Consider the following 20540-nt stretch of genomic DNA (forward strand, 5'->3'; position numbering starts at 1 on the left):
CCCAATTCTTAAAAGGGTTAATATAAAATAAATTTATGAGTAAACTGAATATTCAATCTTTAAATTTGTTTTATATTAACCCTTTAAAAATTGGGACAAAGAGACAAAAATTTTAAAGCAGAATCGTTTGATATGAACCGAAAACACATGTAAGGATTCGTTTGCAATCCGTTAAAAAAAAAAATAAACAGCTATTTTGGACTTTTTAAAGACTCAATAAGTGAGAGCGGATGGTACGTTTACTTGTAAATTTAATTTATATTAACCCTTTAAAAGTTGGGACAAAGAAACAAAAATATTAAAACTCTGCCAGCCGTTTGATATATGCAAATTGTGCAAGAGATGTATCTTTATATGAGTTTGCATGGTTTAATAATCGAGTCTAATTTCATGTTTACAAGTAGTTCATTTAATAATTGATTTAAGTACGAGTCGAGTTTATTCGAGCTGATCTTGAATAAGCTTACGAGTAGCTCAGTTCGTTTACACTCATATCTATGTGCAATGTGTTAGGAAGTGCCAGTTGTTTGGTCTCCACTTAAAACATTTTGCATTGCTCAAGTCAAGACCACTTCATTTTGCGAAGTATTACAAGACCACCAAATTAATAAAATATTTGTTATTTCGTGGATTAAGAATAAATTGTATAAAAGCCAACCTACCATTGACCAAAATATTTGTTTTTTTTTGAACAAAAATTTCATCTTCATTCAAACAGAAAACCCCAAAGAGCCAAATTACAGTAATCAGAAAGACTTCAAAAAAAAAAAAACTCCCTAAACACAAAATCAGAAATGATTCTGACTTGAAACAACTGCTTAAACAACATACAAGCATTATATGAACACTGTTTGAGCCTCTCTTTACATTAAAGCACACTCCTAAACAAAGAAAAAGAGGGTTGATATAGCTACTATGCCAACAAAAAGTCCAGTAACATTTGAGCATTACAAAGTCAAACTGTGAATAGAAATACAAACAAAATAACACAAACAGAAAAGCCAAACAAAACCGGCATTGGGAAATAGCCTTCACCAGAGTTGGTGCGTGTATAACAGTGTAACACGGGCCTTCTTCGGGGACCCCCCTACATCAGACGACCGCCGAAAACCATCGATCTGCACCAGCAGAGACCTGGAAGACAAGCTGTGACTCTCATGCATAGGTTCAAGGAACGAAATCCCAGGCGCGTGCTGGCCACGCGCGGAGCAGAGAAGACCGACGCGGCCGTGGCTGGAGATTGTAGAACTGGAGGAAGTCGGCGACCACAACAAAGAGGCGTGTCATGAAAGACCCAGTCGATATTTTTTTGTATATTACACACACATATACACACACATACTAAATAAGCATATAGTATACTAGCTAAGTAAATATTGTATTACATATTAATTATAATACTTTGATAATAGTATTTAGTATGTTAAACTAACATATTAAGTTATAATAGTTAGTATGGAGGTTGTTCACAAACTAGAGCTTGAACTCTGCTTTGATCACACATTAAAAAATTTAATAACCTATCTCGAGTTCTAGTTGAGCCGAATTTGTCAAGTAACCTGGCTCGACTCGACTCAAATGTCATTCTCAACGAGTTTGAGCTTGCTTGAGTTTTAAACAAGCCGAGCTTGAACACGCATTTTATAGCTTGGCTCGAATTCGAGCTCAACTCATAAACAAGTCAGTCTTAAAATCTTAAAATTCGGCTCAGCTTGATTACATCCCTAATCCATAGTGACATTCCTTGAAGCAGAATAGGTCATGTACGATGGTTTTGATCGATCTACAATGTGTGGGTTTTTTTTGCTTTTATTATTGCTTTTTAACACTTACATGACTTAATGTAGACTCTTTGATTTTTAATGAAGAGCCTAGATTGAATGAATATTTGCAATGGATCTCAATCCATCCAAACTAAGTACTAATATTTCCCAAGAAAAGAAACAAAAAATGAGAAATTATATTTAGCACATTTGTTGCAATGTCCCACCAATCTTTCGATTTGATTAACGTATCTTCTTAATCTACCAATGAAGTTGCAATGTCCTATTACCACCCTCAAAATAACAAAAAATACCATGCATTTTAAAAAAGAAAAAAACAGAGGAATATTGCACCCCTAATAGTAGATTAGTAGGGTACGTACATCTACTAAATTGAACAATTAGGAAGATATTGACAACTAGGTGATCATTGACTGAGAGAATAATTGTAGTTTTCTCAACAAATTAAACACAAATGATACTTCAAGAGTAGTTAAGGATCTCTAGATGAATCATCATAAACACATTCCAGATGTGTACTGGTCGAAGGTTGGCCTGATTGTTTGCACCAATTCTTCTTTCTTGAACGAATTATTCGACTGCTTAGGTTGAGTACTAGCATCCTTATTGTTTGCGCTTCTTTTCAACATCTAAAAGAGTCGTAAAAACTCTTCCATATGCTTCCAAGTGATGACGACATACAAGGAAATGTTAGTCACAAGACAGAAAGAGAAAAACAAGAAATAATTAAGCCAATGACTTGGAAGTGGAGCTGTGATTGATATAGACGTGCCATAGGACAGAAAGAGGAGTCCAAAGGATATGATTAGCAGGAAACTAGGAAGACCAGGAGGAAGGACTAAGATAATCAAGAGTAGTGGTATATAAAAGGTTAGAGTATTTATGCCCAAGAGTAGATGGAAAAAGTGTTTGGCCATGGTTACTGTCCCCACCCGGTGGGGGACTTGACGACTGACTTCATGATTTCTAGCGGTGGTGGCGGCCGAGATGCTGAACTGATTATTGGTTCCAGAGTTATTGGTTCCAGGGATGTAGTTATCTTGCCAAAATCCTCCAGGGGGGCTGAGTACTGCTTGGTAGGCGACTGTTACGAGCAGTACAGCAACCACCAACAGCATATTGCGCATGTCGTTTGACATTAGCGTTCTCTGACGAAAGAAACATATGAATAGCTTCTCATTAACGGGGACTGGAGATCTTAAGTAGTCTGCAAAAGATGCAATCTTAGGAAGAGATGAAGCACTAAAAGCTCCGGCACGGCGTAGCATATTCCTCACCCCTTGGTTGTCCACCTGTGTTTGCCCTTGTGCGATGTCTAGAGCAGTAAAACCCTCTAAATTCTTCAGGTTTACAGGGACTCTACAATCCAATAACCACCTCACGACCTGTACAACTTAATTAGAGGAGCACAATTATTGATCCCATCACTGTAAAATAGTCTACACATTGAGACAACATTAATAGTCAGTTCAGCTACCAACGATAACACGGATGCAGTTGTCGGAGATAATATATGCCAAGCAAACACAAAATTCGAATCTCAGATGACAATTCAAACTCTTGTAAATTGGTTGTAATATTTACGTGCATGTATTATGGATAGCTAGCTTGTAACAATATCTGATTATAAATGACCCACAAACAGAGGGACCACCGTCGTTCCTCGATCTGTTCTTCTTGCCCACTGCTTCTCTTTGTGGTTTTTTCAAACACCTTCGCTACAGGTTTCTTCCCGTTAAAGCAATTTCAAAATTTTATATATATATATATATATATATATATATATATATATATATATATATATATATATATATATATATATATATATATATATATATATATATATATATATATATTTTGTGTTTTGGTAATGTTTTAAAATGAAAGTATTAATAAAGAGCATTTAAAGTAACGTTCGAGTGTATGTATTTACGTGTATATTCAAATACGTTGCGAAGCACCGGATGTGCGTGTGGCAATGGGTTTTAGAGTGGCAATGGGTTTTGATGACAAACTTGGCACTTATAAACTAAACCATCACTAATTGTGAGTTTCATGATTTGTTGTACAACATAATCACGCGACATTGTAATGCGCTTTAAGAGCATTTCGTTTTTTCTGCTTTTTTTTACTTTTATCTAATACTTCCTTCCCTTGCTACTATCACCAACACCATTACGTCCAACTCTCATGGCATTATATTCAACTGCACCCGTGTTATCCTTGGTAGCTGAATTGACGATAGTTGTCTCAATATACACCATTCAACCCCCAACCCAAAAAAAAACCCAAGGTGCGAAAAATAAAAATAAAATAAAAGCAAATGTTACAAATTAAAGAAATAAATTAAGGACGTAGAATATAATGTCGCTACCAAATGCTTAATAAAATGAATTGAAGATAATTTTTAGCATGCATGTTATTGAGATCGATTGAATCTTCACTGCTACTTTGCATATATAATTCAGGATAGAAAACATAGAGGAAATTAAGAACTTGCCTGGGGTTCATTTTTGGATGCTGCAATGTGCAACACACTGTTACCGTTCAAATCCAGCCAATTCAGTATCCTCTTCTGCCAGAATGTCGCGTTTTTAAACACGGCCCGCCGAAGCCATCCAACCAGGAGCTGAAAAGCATCTAACTTGTCGTTTTTCAGTGCAATATGTAGAGCAGTCTCGCTTTGACTTGTCACTTCTTCAATACACTTGTTGGGGCAGACTGCTAAAAATGTACCCAACAGAAAGAGGTTTCCTGTTTGAGCTGCATAATGTAAAGGATTCACGCCACCCCTTCCTTGCTCACAAACAAGGTCCTTATGAACAGCAAGTAGCTCGCGCACCAACAGGGTTTGGTTATTATGCATAGCAACGAGCAATGGGGTGAAACCATTTGGGTTAAGCTTCCTAGCAAATGATGGCTTTAACATTATCATCTCCATGGCAAATTGGGTCTGTCCTGCAGCTGCAGCTATGTGTAAAGGGGTCTCAACAAATGGAATCTCATCGATCTTGTCCAAAACTTTCGCGTCCATTGCAATCAACTTGTATAAGGCGTCAATGTCTCCTTGTTCAGAAGCATCCCTCAGATTGTGATCCATTGATAGCAGTATCAGTATGTATGATAGTTGTTTTTCTAAGAATCCCTCTAATTAATCTGAGTTTTGAACAACCGGAGCTATCTAATTTGACTTGATAGCCATTGATCATAGTCATGTGATTAGTTTTTACTACTTTCTCGTGGATGTGGAGATTTTTCACATGCACACCGTGACTGTTCAGACAGTTGTCCAAACCAGTAGTGGGAAGACTTTTCCAGAGTTTTGTTTCCTACTTCACGGAATCTTCGGATGTTCTGACAGGGCATTATTACGACGACATACGGACTGTTCGAACAATGTTCATAAAATTTGAAATTTCAAAAGTTTTCACATTTTTCAACTTTATTTCTACGTTTTCTAAAATCAATTAATACTAAAACATCCTAATTTTTTTTTATATCATATCAACAATTTTTTTATTATTTTAAAAAAAATTTATTACAATACATATATTTTTTTTTACTTTTCTATACAAATTATTTTTACTTTATCTCACATCTATGACTTTTTACTAACTAAATTTTTTTTTTCCCACTATTCTCTTTTGTTCTTTAACTTACCACGTACCCTAAAAATCAAAATTTTCTATATTTTAATTTGGGTGTTCTTAAACTCATCAAAATATATATTTTTTTTAGTGTTTTTAGTAAATCAATAATATTAATTATTTGTTTTGTAAATGAGATAGAGGTATGATACATTGTCGCCTCAAGACATTTTGACCACCTTTATCTATGTGGTAATTTTGACTTTGACTTTTTCTTCATTTTTTTTGAAAAAAAAAAAAAAAAAAAAAACCATAGAGCTAGCTAGGGGACTCCTTGCTAGTTTGGAAAATGATTTTTGAACAATCCAAATACACAACTCTTAATAAAACCCAAGATACATTGGTGGGACCCATGACACATTGGTGAGACTCATGTGGGTCCCACCAATGTGTCTTGGGTTGTTTAAGAGTTGTATATTTGGATTGTGTAACAAACATATCCTAGCTAGTTTTAGGGTTTTTTCTTAAAAAAAATAAAAAATAAAAAAAAATAAGAGTAAAAGTTCTATCTTGGGTTGATTGGAAGTTCTATTTTGAGATGACAATATATCATATTTCTTTGTATATACACACACGCATGTATTTAATTACAAAAACATTTGCCACATGTTTCAGGCAAAGCATTACACGAACAATGGGCCATATTGAGCTGAATATGGGCTAATTATGGGACAAATGATGAGCTGACAATGGACCAAGACAAGCACAAATAACTAAGCCCATAATAGATCGAAAACAGAACCATTGGAGCTAAAATATATATATATAGAGCCGGGTTGAGCTGAAAGAGATAACCACTTTAGCCAAATACTGGGCTACATGGCCGAAAGACTATTATTGAATAAAATGCAGCCCTTTAACGTATGTGTGGACCTGAACATTTCAGATTTGAATAATAATAATAATAATAAATTGAATCATTCATAGGTTGCCCATGCCGGTGAAAATAGACAACAGGCTGCACAACACGTTATGAAGTTTGCGTTGATATTTTGTGATGTTTGATCGACTACCACAAAAGTTCAAGATACTAAAATACAATCCTTACTTAGAGCTAATAAAATCATGGCACATACTCTTGAGTTCATTTTAACACCAAAAGAAACTAATTGCAAATCAAGTAAATCACATAAACTAATTTTACATTTATACATTAAAAATAAAACATATATAGAACAATAGAAGAAGTAATAGAAAAGTTAAAAAAGAAGAAAAAGGGTATTTTGGTATCAGCCACTTCGTCACTAGCTAGGAATTGCACTGAAGTTATAGAGTAGTGATAGGCAGGGGCAAAACAGCCGCCCCTGCCCGTCACTTTTCATTTAAATATAATTTTTTTAATCAAAAACAGTTTTTGATGTCACATCAGAAACTGTTTTTGATTAAAAAAATTATTTTTTATTATAAAAGTCTGTTGAGGGACGGTAAAACGTCCCCCATATATCAATGCTTGAAGTTATATTGTGCTCTCTTTTTTTCCTTTTTTTTTTTTTTTTTGGATAATTTTTACAAGACAAATGATCATTATTTATTAAAAAAAAATTATGATAAGTGAAGACAATACAAATGAAATAATATTCAAATCACTAAAATTTGAATACAATCACACATTTGGAAAATAACCTAAATATTTAAAGGATTAAAAAGAAAAACCATAACAAGTCTCGGAAACTTCCAAGTCACCAAGACGACAGAGAAGACAACGTTGAACATAAGAAAGAAAGAGAAAAACAAAAAATAATGAAGCCAATAACTTGGAAGTGGAGCTGTGATTGATATAGACGTGCAATAGGACAGAGAGAGGAGTCCAAAGGTTATGACGAGCAGACCACTAGGAAGACCATGAGGGAGGACTAAGATCATTAAGAGTAGTGGTATATAAAAGGTTAAAGTATTAACAGCGACAAGTAGAGGGAAAAATTGTCTGGCCATGGTTACTGTCCCCACCCGGTGTGGGACTTGACTGACTTCATTTCTAGCGCTAGTGGCGGCTGTGATATTGAACTGATTATCTTGCCAAAATCCTCCGGGGGGGCTGAGTATTGCTTGGTAGGCAATTGTTACAAGCAGTACAGCAACTACCAAAAGCATATTGCCATAGTCATTTGACAGTAGAGTTCTCTGACGCAAGAAAAATACGCATAACTTCTCATAAATTGGGAGAGGAGATCTTAAGTAATCTGCCAAAGACAGAACACTAGGAAGAGATGAAGCAGTACTACTAAAAGCACGGCTTAGCATATTCCTCATCTCTTGGTTCTCCACTTGTGTTTGCCCTTGCGCGATGTCCAGAGCAGTAAAACCCGCTAAATTCTTGAATTTTACACGGACTCTACAATCCAATAACCACCTCACGACCTGTAGAGGTGCACAATTATTGATCCCGGCAATCACTGTAAAATAGTCTACAGTACTATTCAACCCAGGAAAATAAAAAAAGGGGAAAAAAAAAAAAACTTCTTCATGAGTAGAAAACATAGTGGAAATAACTTGCCTGGGGTTCATTTTTGTATGCTGCAATGTGCAACACAGTGTTACCGTCCAAATCAGGCCAATTCAGCATCCTATACTCCCAGTTACACGCAATTTTTAAACCAGGCCCGCCGAAGCCATCCAACCAGGAGCTGAAATGCATCTAACATGTTGTTTTTCAGTGCAATGTGCAGAGCATTCTCGCTTCGACTTGTCACATCTTCAATACACTTGGGGCAGACTACTAAAAATCGAGTCAGCAGAAGGAGGTTTCCTGTTTGAGCTGCATAATGTAAAGGATTCATACCACCCCTTCCTGGTGCACAAACAAGGTCCTTATGAATAGAAAGTAGCTGGCGCACCAATTGGGTTTGGTTATTATGCATAGCAAGGAGAAAGGGGGTGAAGCCATTTGGGGTAAGCTTCCTAGCAAAGGATGGCTTTAACATCATCATCTCCATGGCAAATTGGGTCTGTCCTGCAGCTGCAGCTATGTGTAAAGGGGTCTCAACAAATGGAATCTCATCGATCTTGTCCAAAACTTTCGCGTCCCTTGCAATCGACGCGTACAAGGCCTCAATGTTTCCTTGCTCAGCAGCATCCCTCAAATTGTGATCCATTATTAGTTAGCAGCTGTGTAACATCTTGTAACGTCCCGCCTATTACAAAAAAGTGCAAGTATAAATTTTAATTTTTACGTAACATTACGATATTATCAGAGTTAAATATTGAAAATGAAATATGTTTTTCTTTAACAATATCACATCAGAGCTGACTAAATTACCTTATTTTATAAATTATAAATCACGTGTTCCAATATATACAAATACACAAAGCAATAACATATGTGCCACAAGCAACACTTAATAAATACTCAAACATTGTTTTCCCTAACATATTAAATATTACATATCAACTTAAAAGTCTTCAACTACACTATAATAATATTATCATAATATTCCTAGTAGTTACGCCCATCAATCCATCCTGCAAAAACTCGCATGAGATTGCGGTTACCACCACAATCTTATTCTGTGGTTAAGTGAGTCAACAGTCCTTGACTACATAATAAAATACTGAATCATTTAAAAGTACACTATACAATTATATAATAAGAGTTATATGTATGTACAATTTCAATATTCGTTTGTGCCTCGGGGTTTAAACCGTTGGACTTATTACTTATAAATGCCATAGGGTCTAAGCCTTGGTCTTATTATTATTAGTAAATTACTAATCATTGTGGATTCTCACCATCTTAGGTCTTATTAAGATTTATGGTCTGAATCAGTACTGCCTCAAGACTATTCCCCTTGGTCTTTGCCTCAAGATATTAACTTTCAGTCTAATTGATTGATTGATGCATTGAGACTTTCACACGCAGTCTTCGCCTCAGGACTATACCTTTTGGTCTTTGCCTTGGGTCATTAACCTATGGTTTTTTCTTGTTAACAGGTCATATGTTCTCACAGTACAATATGCAATGACAGTTTATTAGTATAATTATTAATCATATCAATAATAAACTCAATAAAATAGGCATGGTTCCAAACAAAACATGTTGCAAACAACTCGCATACAATTAAATAAAGCAGACGTCACAACGTCATCAAAGACCACCAACATGTATTATCCTTAGTGAGTAAGAAATACTCACAGAGATTCTTTCCTTGCTTCAAAAAAGTGTTCACACAAATATTAGCTGCAATATAATTTAACACTAATAATAGTGAATTAGTACAATCGACTAATTAAACTCATATTAATATTATTTTTATTTTTAACCTTTAAACCTTAACATAATAATGACATATAAAATGGTTTAATTATAACGCCACATATTTCATGTGGGCATTACAACAACATTTATTATTAAATTAACAAAATATTATTTTTCATTAAAATTGCCCTTTTTTCACTTTTAAATCATAATAACATAATATCTCTTTATAAATATAACAATTAATATAATTAATTGTCACAGTTATAAAAAAATTCCAATGTTATAGAATATAAAATTGAACGGAATAATGGCATTAACATTATTAATGTTTAATATTACTTTTAAAATATTTGAGCGGTGCAATGGTGCTTTTATAAAATATTGACTTTTCACTTGAGCATCACAACGGCATGTTTTATAAATTATTACTCCGCTTTAAAAAGCCCTGTTAAAAACATCATTTAAAACGTTAGATAACTTATAATAAAAATCATAAAATTACAAATATTAAAGCAACACTTTATTTAAAAACCAAGTATCCTTTCCTTATCCTTTTATCCATTATTTCTTTTCTTTCATCGATTAGTTAAACACACACACACACATATATATATATATATATATATATATATATATATATATATATATATATATATATATATATATATATATATATATATATATATAACACTCACGCTGTCACGCACACACGCCACTTTCTGTAACATCTTTTCTTTTCTTATTTTCTTCTCTTTTCCACCTGTATCCTCATTCTTTTATATATTCTATTCTTCCTTTTGCTTATTTTTGGGTTGACCGAGGGAAGAGAAGGGAGAGATTTGCTTCTTAGCCAAATTGAGATTTGAGACTTTTGAGTCTTAATTTGACCTAACCCTAATTCTCCAATTTAAAAACCCCACTTATTGGGCGGCCACCTCTTCCTTCATTCTCAAAATTTCGTGCGTGCTCTTGCAAAAGAGAGATAGAAAGCTACGTTCTTCCATTCGAGCCCAAAAACCTGCACTCTGTAAGTATTGTCTCTCGAATTTCTCTTTGGTTTTTCATGATTATTCAATGTATTTAATGGTAGCAAGAATCTTTTATTTTTTCTAAGAAATTTTTGGTAGAAGAATCGTAAGCTTTTCTTCGTTCTTATGTGTTCTATTAAAAAAGAATTTAACTGATTTTTAGATTTGTTGATAACATGTTTATTCAAAGCATTAAACTTCTTTTGCAAAAGTTCTTTCAATCTTCTTACAAGGAATTATAGAAACATGTTTACATATATGGGAAACAGAGCATGCCACAAGAGCGGTGCTTTTAGATCGAGATGAGGCCTTTTGGAGAAGCTAAGTCAATTTTGGGCCACCAAACCCTGCAACTAATATGCGGCTGATCAAAAATAAGATCTCAGAAAGTGCAGGTTTGTCTTGCTCGTGATAGGTAATCCATATTTTGGTCTATGAAATGAAATGGGAAGCAAGTCTTAACCAAAGTTTTGAGCTTCACATAGTAAATGAATGAATCAACAAAATGTTACTCCTAAAGTTACCAACTTTAGGAGTAACATAACTTTAGGAGTAACATTTTGTTGATTCATTCATTTACCATGTGAAGCTCAAAACTTTGGTTTAGACTTGCTTCCTGTGTTCATTTCATAGAATCTGTATTTGTATTTCTACTTTAGTTTATCATTTTGTACTCTAGTCTTTAACCTTTGTTAAAGCCTATATATTAAGCTATCTTGTAATCAAGCAATCAAGTGTAATTAGCAACAACGTAGTCCTTAATTTTCTCATGTGTTATTCCTCTTCTCCTTCCCTGCTTCTCTGTATGTTTTGTCTTCTCTTTATTTTCTAATATGGTATCAGAGCTTCAAGGCTAACGCCACTTCAGATCCTCTCCTTTCCAATTTTTTTTTTTCTCCCAAACAGCCCAACCTCTCTTTGAGGCATTCTATCAAACACCTCTGTTTCTGTCCTCCTGCTTATCCGTTGTTGTGTCTTCCTCTCTTCTATCTCTTTTCTGTCTCAATCTTTTTTTTAATATGGCCAACGCCATTTCAGTTCCTCCACTCAAATTCTGCAGAAAGGGTTCTTTCCACTCAACAAAAAAAACACAAAAAAACAGCTCCTGAAAATCGACCAACTTCGTTCTTTCTTTCCTGAAGCTTCTCTATTTTCACTCTTCCCTTTGTTTTTCTGCCTACAACAGACACACGTCTACCTTCTCTTCAGTTATCTTTCTCTTCTTCTCATTTATCTTAGCCTACCCTCCTTCCCCTTCACGTCTACTGTCACCCTTTCTCTTCCCTTTGTTTTTGCCTTCTCTTTATTTTCTAATATTTGCATCTTTCTGTCAAACACATGATCTTCCCCTCTATTTGTCCAGCCACACAGAAAGTGTAACACCTCTTTTGCCCCCTCTTTAATACCCAACAATACGTAAATTTTAGTGTCAATAGTTTATCTAGAACACTAGGTTTCTTCATAGAAATTTAATATAAAAGGCGAACTGAGCTGTTGGCTGTTGACTGTTGGCCATATCTTTCATGGATTCAGTGAAGTGGTTTAAATATTTTTGGTGGTTAATGTCAAATCATCGGCTAAAGCATCCGAGATTTTAAAAAGACGTGGCCAAATATGTGAGATTTTGGATTAGGTCTTGTTGAAGGATTGACAGTTATTTGCGGATATTGTACTGAAGTTGTCATTGCTGCTTTCAGATTTGGTCGATTTAGTCACTTTGAAAATTTCAACTTTATAACTGCATGGGAGTTTTGTTGCCTCTAAAACACATGCTTTTGTTATATTTGAAGTATCTAGAATGCATTTGCAGGAGTTCTTTCACTGTGAGCTAAGATCTGCTAGATCTGATCTTCCTAGAATATTTGGGATGACTGCTTCCCCCATAAAGACAAAGAGTACGCAACCTCTGACAATGGTTTATATTAATTTCTTCTTATTTTGTTTGGTGGTGAATATCAATCTTTGATTTTAAACCTTTTCCCCCTTCCTATATAGGTGAAAACTCATAAACCTCTCTTTGGGAAAATATTTGCAAACTTGAGACTATGATGAATTCAAAGGTTGCTTCTGTTCTTTTGTATATAATTTTTTCCTCTCACGCCATATGTGCATCTTGTTCGTTTGCTAGATGCACATATGGCGTGAGAGGAAAAAATTATATACAAAAGAACAGAAGCAACCTTTGAATTCATCATAGTCTCAAGTTCGCAAATCTTTTCCCAAAAAGAGTTTTCACCTATATAGGAAGGGGGAAAAGGTTTAAAATCAAAGATTGATATTCACCACCAAACAAAATAAGAAGAAATTAAAGGATTGATAAAAATTATTATAAACCATTAATTGTCAGAGGTTGCGTACGTACTCTTTGTCTTTATGGGGGAAGCAGTCATCCCAAATATTCTAGGAAGATCAGATCTAGCATAACTTAGCTCACGGTGATAGAACTCCTGCAAATGCATTCCAGATACTTCAAATATAACAAAAGCATGTGTTTTAGAGGCAACAAAACTCCCATGCAGTTATATATTTGAAAGAGACTAAATCGACCAAATCTGAAATTCCAGATACTTCAAATATAACAAAAGCATGTGTTTTAGAGGCAACAAAACTCCCATGCAGTTATATAATTGAAAATTTGAAAGAGACTAAATCGACCAAATCTGAAAGCAATGATAACTTCAGTACAATTTAAACCACTTCACTGAATCCGTGAAAGATATGCATGGCCAGCAGCTTAGTACGCCTTTTATATTAAATATCTATGAAGAAACCTAGTGTTCTAGACAAACTATTGTCACTACAATTTACGTTCATCCTGAATTTACCCATCATGGTCAATCAAAACATGAAAGAATATCCAGCCTCCAATATACAGACAATATGATTTCACTTGAGCGCAATTATGATGATCATTAAGATGCTAAAGATGGATTGCCAATATAGAAAGAAAAAAAATTAGATAACCTACCGTCATAATGAGAGCATAAGGGTGTTTACCACTGGCATGGTGGCATTCATCAATTATTAAAACCTATATCATGCTTAGTTTGAGAAAACCATGGCTCAAGCCATTGAGCAAAATTGTAGGTGTCATCACAAGCACCTGAAAGCAAAAAATGAATATATAAATAACTGTTAGTTATTATAGATTGAAGCTTAAAAAAACAGGAAACAATTTGTGCAAGGGCCCATCTGGGCTAAATTTGAAACAAATAAATTAATGGAGAAATTGTATCTATGAAAATTTCCCACCTCATGCTTTCCTATTTCTTCCTTCCAAGTAGCAGGATCCCAGAAGTCAACTCCCATTTCTCCATGATGCATGCCCACATTCAAGTCGGTATGCATTTTCACATCTTCAGCTTGCTAATAGTAAAGAGAGAAACAACATTACAAAAACACGAACAACAGAATTTTGATTGTCATATGCAACAGCTACCGACTTGTAATTCCAGAATTTTTCCTAGCTATCCAAGTTGTATTGTAAATAAGAAATGCAATTTCTGAATTCCTGCTTCAATACCCATATCTAACTTTCTTTTACTGCTAAAACTTGAATAGGAAACATAAGGACATTCTTAAGTACTCCCAAATCAAAATTTGAGAATTTCAAATGTCATAGATCTGCATGAGACACATGAAGTTTAACTGTTCCAAATATTCAACGACCAATGACAGAACTTTCAAAATTCTCTTACAATGCTTGTTTTTATCATCCTTTAATAACAACTTCAAATTATCAACTTAGAAATGAAAAATAATATAGAACTGTGATGAAACGTAACCCATTAAAATCCAAGACTTTCAAGATATATATTCCCCTAAACGCATAAGCATATACCTATGCCAAATGCATACATTTAGTGCAAGCATGAAGAGAAAGAGAGGAAGGCAGCAGTTGCCATACTTGAAAGGCCAAGACAACTTTGGGAACCAAGAAGACTGCAATGAAAGGTGAAGGCTTGCGGAGAAGATAGGCGTAGCTTCGGAGGAGCATGATGGCAATCAGAGTCTTGCCGGAGCCAGTCTCCAAAAAGGCTATAGTGTTCTGCTTGATTGCCATCTCCAGTGCTTCAAGTTGATAACTGCAACAAAAACACAACCTATATTTACTTACCCAAAGAAACACACACAAAATACACCCAATATGAAGAACATCCAAACAATATCAACTAGACAAACTCTTAATAATCCCTTATCTTGGAGACGAAGGTAAATGTAAACTACCAAGAAAAGAAAATTAAAACCAAATTTTGGTTCTTTATTTTACTTCATTTTACCATCACCAAACAACGAAAATGAGAAACCACCCAACAGCTAGACTACACAACTACCCGATTTAGAGGACACTCAAATATTAAAAAACAAAATAAAAAGAATCAGTTTGAGAGGTTGGTAATGACCCAATATTGGAGTGATCGAGGGGTCAATAAAGGAAAATAGATGTTTGATAAAGGAAAAAAAAAATCAAATTTTCTGCCCTTTTCTTTTCCTCAATTTTCACATCAACCAAAAAATAAGAAAGAAAATTTATGAACTACTTTCTGGCAAATGGAAGAGGATCAACATATAGTTGCTGGGTGTCTATTTCCATAGTAATTGGTTCCATGGCTTCTCTGCACCATCATTGATAAAAAACAAAACCAGTGATTAATCCCAAAAAAAAAATACCAATAAAAAATCAAACCCAATTCAATTCCATGACAACGTTTTTTAGAAAGCTTTTTACTTTTTAGCAAAAAAAACCAAGAAATTAACAAACAACCTCAAAAAAATTAGCAAAAATTAAAAAACCCGAAAAAACACTAACAAAACACTAGAAGCTATTTTTACATTTATGTCACTCTATCTCAACTCAGAACACTCGAAAACAAAAGCAAGACCCTCTAAGACTCTCTCTAACGAAAACAGATATAAATTTCAATCTACGTAGCATTCATTAATAAACATAAACCAAAGTTGAGAGCTCAATCCGTTGCTTGTTGGGTTTATGTGTTTCAAGTTTATCGGCTGGCAATATGTCGGTTCGGGTGGGTAAGAAACATAGTCCAGGAAGACTAATTGAGAATGGGCTCGGAAACTCACAGTGATTCCGAGAAAGGAGTACTGCAAATGAGAGTTCCAAACAGTATAGTAGTGGAAGAGAGTCTTAAAGAACTTAAAGAAACAAATGCACTGCAACTTGCAAAGAAAGGAAAACAAATGCACTGCAGAAAATGAAGCAGCTGCAACGCTATATATAAAGCAGCTGACAATGATGGACGGTGGTAAAGTTGAAGATTTAAGAAATAACTCCCTCCAGTTGGGGAAGAAACTTGCTGCCTACGCCATGGTATGAGAATGGCAAAGACGCAGCTCTGCAACGCTATATTTAAAGTAGTTGACGATGATGGATGATGCCATGATGGTAAAGTTTTGAAGATTTGGGAAATAACTCCCTCCTGGGGAAAAAGCTTGTTGCCTACGGCATTGTATGAGAATGGCAAAGACGCATACCCCATTCTCTCTTCTAGTCTTCAGACCCCACAAAGACGTTGGTTTGTTCAAACTTATTTAGTTTTGGTTGTAAACGTGGCATAGAAGTAAAACTAATTTTAGTATTTCATGATAGTTTTGTACTTTAATTTATTTGTAAATACTTTTAATTTTTTTCTTAAAAAATAAAATAAAATTGTCTTCAAACAGTGTTGCAGTGCAGTGCCTATCAGCCATTCTTTTTTTTTTTTTTGATAAGTACTGATAGGCACTGCACTGCAACACTGTTTGAAGACAATTTTATTTTATTTTTTAAGAAAAAAATTAAAAGTATTTACAAATAAATTAAAGTAAAAAACTATCATGAAATACTAAAATTAGTTTTACTTCTATGCCACGTTTACAACCAAAACTAAATAAGTTTGAACAAACCAACGTCTTTGTGGGGTCTGAAGACTAGAAGAGAGACTGGGGTATGCGTCTTTGCCATTCTCATACAATGCCGTAGGCAACAAGCTTTTTCCCCAGGAGGGAGTTATTTCCCAAATCTTCAAAACTTTACCATCATGGCATCATCCATCATCGTCAACTACATTAAATATAGCGTTGCAGAGCTGCGTCTTTGCCATTCTCATACCATGGCGTAGGCAGCAAGTTTCTTCCCCAGCTGGAGGGAGTTATTTCTTAAATCTTCAACTTTACCACCGTCCATCATCGTCAGCTGCTTTATATATAGCGTTGCAGCTGCTTCATTTTCTGCAGTGCATTTGTTTTCCTTTCTTTGCAAGTTGCAGTGCATTTGTTTCTTTAAGTTCTTTAAGACTCTCTCTTCCACTACTATACTGTTTGGAACTCTCATTTGCAGTACTCCTTTCTCGGAATCACTATGAGTTTCTGAGCCCATTCTCAATTAGTCTTCCTGGACTATGTTTCTTACCCACTCAAACCGACATATTGCCAGCCGATAAACTTGAAACACATAAACCCAACAAGCAACGGATTGAGCTCTCAACTTTGGTTTATGTTTATTAATGAATGCTACGTAGATTGAAATTTATATCTGTTTTCGTTAGAGAGAGTCTTAGAGGGTCTTGCTTTTGTTTTCGAGTATTCTGAGTTGAGATAGAGGTGACATAAATGTAAAAATAGCTTCTAGTGTTTTGTTAGTGTTTTTTCGGGTTTTTTATTTGCTAATTTTTTTGAGGTTGTTTGTTAATTTCTTGGTTTTTTTTGCTACAAAGTAAAAAGCTTTCTAAAAGACGTTGTCATGGAATTGAATTGGGTTTGATTTTTTATTGGTATTTTTTTTTGGGGGATTAATCACTGGTTTTGTTTTTGATCACTGATGGTGCAGAGAAGCCATGGAACCAATTACTATGGAAATAGACACCCAGCAACTATCTGTTGATCCTCTTCCATTTGCCAGAAAGTAGTTCCTAAATTTTCTTTCTTATTTTTTGGTTGATGTGAAAATTGAGGAAAAGAAAAGGGCAGAAAATTTGATTTTTTTTTTTCCTTTATTGACCCCTCGATCACTCCAATATTGGGTCATTACCAACCTCTCAAACTGATTCTTTTTATTTTGTTTTTTAATATTTGAATGTCCTCTAAATCGGGTAGTTGTGTAGTCTAGCTGTTGGGTGGTTTCTCATTTTCATTTTCGTTGTTTGGTGATGGTAAAATGAAGTAAAATAAAGAACCAAAATTTGGTTTTAATTTTATTTTCTTGGTAGTTTACATTTACCTTCGTCTCCAAGATAAGGGATTATTAAGAGTTTGTCTAGTTGATATTGTTTGGATGTTCTTCATATTGGGTGTATTTTGTGTGTGTGTTTCTTTGGGTAAGTAAATATAGGTTGTGTTTTTGTTGCAGTTATCAGCTTGAAGCACTGGAGATGGCAATCAAGCAGAACACTATAGCCTTTTTGGAGACTGGCTCCGGCAAGACTCTGATTGCCATCATGCTCCTCCGAAGCTACGCCTATCTTCTCCGCAAGCCTTCACCTTTCATTGCAGTCTTCTTGGTTCCCAAAGTTGTCTTGGTCTTTCAAGTATGGCAACTGCTGCCTTCCTCTCTTTCTCTTCATGCTTGCACTAAATGTATGCATTTGGCATAGGTATATGCTTATGCGTTTAGGGGAATATTTATCTTGAAAGTCTTGGATTTTAATGGGTTACGTTTCATCACAGTTCTATATTATTTTTCATTTCTGAGTTGATAATTTGAAGTTGTTATTAAAGGATGATAAAAACAAGCATTGTAAGAGAATTTTGAAAGTTCTGTCATTGGTCGTTGAATATTTGGAACAGTTAAACTTCATGTGTCTCATGCAGATCTATGACATTTGAAATTCTCAAATTTTGATTTGGCAGTACTTAAGAATGTCCTTATGTTTCCTATTCAAGTTTTAGCAGTAAAAGAAAGTTAGATATGGGTATTGAAGCAGGAATTCAGAAATTGCATTTCTTATTTACAATACAACTTGGATAGCTAGGGAAAATTCTGGAATTACAAGTCAGTAGCTGTTGCATATGACAATCAAAATTCTGTTGTTCGTGTTTTTGTAATGTTGTTTCTCTCTTTACTATTAGCAAGCTGAAGATGTGAAAATGCATACCGACTTGAATGTGGGCATGCATCATGGAGAAATGGGAGTTGACTTCTGGGATCCTGCTACTTGGAAGGAAGAAATAGGAAAGCATGAGGTGGGAAATTTTCATAGATACAATTTCTCCATTAATTTATTTGTTTCAAATTTAGCCCAGATGGGCCCTTGCACAAATTGTTTCCTGTTTTTTTAAGCTTCAATCTATAATAACTAACAGTTATTTATATATTCATTTTTTGCTTTCAGGTGCTTGTGATGACACCTACAATTTTGCTCAATGGCTTGAGCCATGGTTTTCTCAAACTAAGCATGATAAAGGTTTTAATAATTGATGAATGCCACCATGCCAGTGGTAAACACCCTTATGCTCTCATTATGACGGTAGGTTATCTAATTTTTTTTCTTTCTATATTGGCAATCCATCTTTAGCATCTTAATGATCATCATAATTGCGCTCAAGTGAAATCATATTGTCTGTATATTGGAGGCTGGATATTCTTTCATGTTTTGATTGACCATGATGGGTAAATTCAGGATGAACGTAAATTGTAGTGTCAATAGTTTGTCTAGAACACTAGGTTTCTTCATAGATATTTAATATAAAAGGCGTACTAAGCTGCTGGCCATGCATATCTTTCACGGATTCAGTGAAGTGGTTTAAATTGTACTGAAGTTATCATTGCTTTCAGATTTGGTCGATTTAGTCTCTTTCAAATTTTCAATTATATAACTGCATGGGAGTTTTGTTGCCTTTAAAACACATGCTTTTGTTATATTTGAAGTATCTGGAATTTCAGATTTGGTCGATTTAGTCTCTTTCAAATATATAACTGCATGGGAGTTTTGTTGTCTCTAAAACACATGCTTTTGTTATATTTGAAGTATCTGGAATGCATTTGCAGGAGTTCTATCACCGTGAGCTAAGTTCTGCTAGATCTGATCTTCCTAGAATATTTGGGATGACTGCTTCCCCCATAAAGACAAAGAGTACGTACGCAACCTCTGACAATTAATGGTTTATATTAATTTTTATCAATCCTTTAATTTCTTCTTATTTTGTTTGGTGGTGAATATCAATCTTTGATTTTAAACCTTTTCCCCCTTCCTATATAGGTGAAAACTCTTTTTGGGAAAAGATTTGCGAACTTGAAACTATGATGAATTCAAAGGTTGCTTCTGTTCTTTTGTATATAATTTTTTCCTCTCACGCCATATGTGCATCTTGTTCGTTTGCTACATGATCACATTAATCTTAGGGTGGACAAGTGATTGATTGCTGGTTTCTTTCCCTGTTGGTTCAAGGTGTATACTTGCTGCCTACGGCATGGCATGAGAATGGCAAAGGCGCATACGTACCCCAGTCTCTCTTCGAGTCTTCAGACCCCACAAAGACGTTCGTTTGTTCAAACTTGTTTAGTTTTGGTTGTAAACGTGGCATAGAAGTAAAACTAATTTTAGTATTTCATGATAATTTTGTACTTTAATTTATTTGAAAATACTTTTAATTTTTAATTTTTTTTTTTAAAAAAATGTCTTAAAACAATGCTATAGTGCAGTGCCTATTAGCCAACTTTAACTTCTATTTTACTTTATGAACCAAAAAAAAAAAAAAAAAAAAAAAATCTTTTTTACTTTTACTTTCATTCAACTTGGTGTTACAATATGTATCGGCCCTTAATTTTTGTTTTTTTTTTTAATAGAGGTTAATCCAATAATTTATGATCAATACCAAATTGTATAGAAGTGGAATGAAAATTAAGTTTGTAACATTATTTTTTAAATTGATAGAGAGTTGTAGAAGA

The 20540-nt window shown here is 34.5% G+C and overlaps 2 protein-coding genes and 1 long non-coding RNA gene across 5 annotated transcripts; 1 reads left to right on the forward strand and 2 right to left on the reverse strand.

The window, feature by feature from the left end:
- Positions 1-2173: 2173 nt before the first annotated feature.
- On the reverse strand, positions 2174-8616 carry LOC133853986 (uncharacterized). Its single transcript, XM_062290007.1, has 4 exons — positions 8012-8616; positions 7400-7844; positions 4285-4935; positions 2174-3169 (listed from the first exon to the last, which is right to left on the reverse strand). The coding sequence occupies exons 1-4, from the start codon at positions 8521-8523 to the stop codon at positions 2414-2416; spliced, it is 2364 nt and encodes a 787-aa protein (XP_062145991.1). The 5' UTR covers positions 8524-8616; the 3' UTR covers positions 2174-2413.
- Positions 8617-10398: 1782 nt separating this feature from the next.
- Positions 10399-20281, forward strand: LOC133853807 (endoribonuclease Dicer homolog 2-like). Of its 3 annotated transcripts, XM_062289837.1 has the most exons (6): positions 18008-18180; positions 18722-18835; positions 18985-19119; positions 19641-19725; positions 19852-19907; positions 20041-20281. In XM_062289837.1, the coding sequence occupies exons 1-6, from the start codon at positions 18025-18027 to the stop codon at positions 20176-20178; spliced, it is 684 nt and encodes a 227-aa protein (XP_062145821.1). In that variant the 5' UTR covers positions 18008-18024; the 3' UTR covers positions 20179-20281. The 3 variants fall into 3 exon arrangements, 1 of the variants encoding a protein (XP_062145821.1); XR_009896746.1 differs by lacking the exons at positions 18008-18180; positions 18722-18835; positions 18985-19119; positions 19852-19907 and adding exons at positions 10399-10653; positions 10924-11049 and having other exon boundaries at positions 20041-20084; XR_009896745.1 differs by lacking the exons at positions 18008-18180; positions 18722-18835; positions 18985-19119; positions 20041-20281 and adding exons at positions 10399-10653; positions 10924-11049 and having other exon boundaries at positions 19852-19888.
- Positions 12785-13740, reverse strand: LOC133855040 (uncharacterized). Its single transcript, XR_009896918.1, has 3 exons — positions 13623-13740; positions 13017-13101; positions 12785-12890 (listed from the first exon to the last, which is right to left on the reverse strand). It is a non-coding gene; the product is annotated as an uncharacterized LOC133855040 (long non-coding RNA).
- Positions 20282-20540: the final 259 nt, after the last annotated feature.

This window comes from Alnus glutinosa, chromosome 13, assembly GCF_958979055.1.
Source record: "Alnus glutinosa chromosome 13, dhAlnGlut1.1, whole genome shotgun sequence".
Classification (NCBI taxonomy): domain Eukaryota; kingdom Viridiplantae; phylum Streptophyta; class Magnoliopsida; order Fagales; family Betulaceae; genus Alnus; species Alnus glutinosa.

What these genes read in the sequence shown, in the direction of transcription:
- LOC133853807 (XM_062289837.1), top strand. Translation starts at nt 18,025, where the DNA reads ATGGCAATCAAGCAGAACACTATAGCCTTTTTGGAGACTGGCTCCGGC. An exon ending in CTTATGCTCTCATTATGACG is followed by an intron (nt 19,120 to 19,640) that starts GTAGGTTATCTA and finishes ATGCATTTGCAG; the next exon opens with GAGTTCTATCACCGTGAGCT. An exon ending in TTCCCCCATAAAGACAAAGA is followed by an intron (nt 19,726 to 19,851) that starts GTACGTACGCAA and finishes CTTCCTATATAG; the next exon opens with GTGAAAACTCTTTTTGGGAA.
- LOC133853986 (XM_062290007.1), bottom strand. Translation starts at nt 8,523, where the DNA reads ATGGATCACAATTTGAGGGATGCTGCTGAGCAAGGAAACATTGAGGCC. An exon ending in GCCTGGTTTAAAAATTGCGT is followed by an intron (nt 7,845 to 8,011) that starts GTAACTGGGAGT and finishes TGGGTTGAATAG; the next exon opens with TACTGTAGACTATTTTACAG. An exon ending in CATCCAAAAATGAACCCCAG is followed by an intron (nt 3,170 to 4,284) that starts GCAAGTTCTTAA and finishes TAAGTTGTACAG; the next exon opens with GTCGTGAGGTGGTTATTGGA.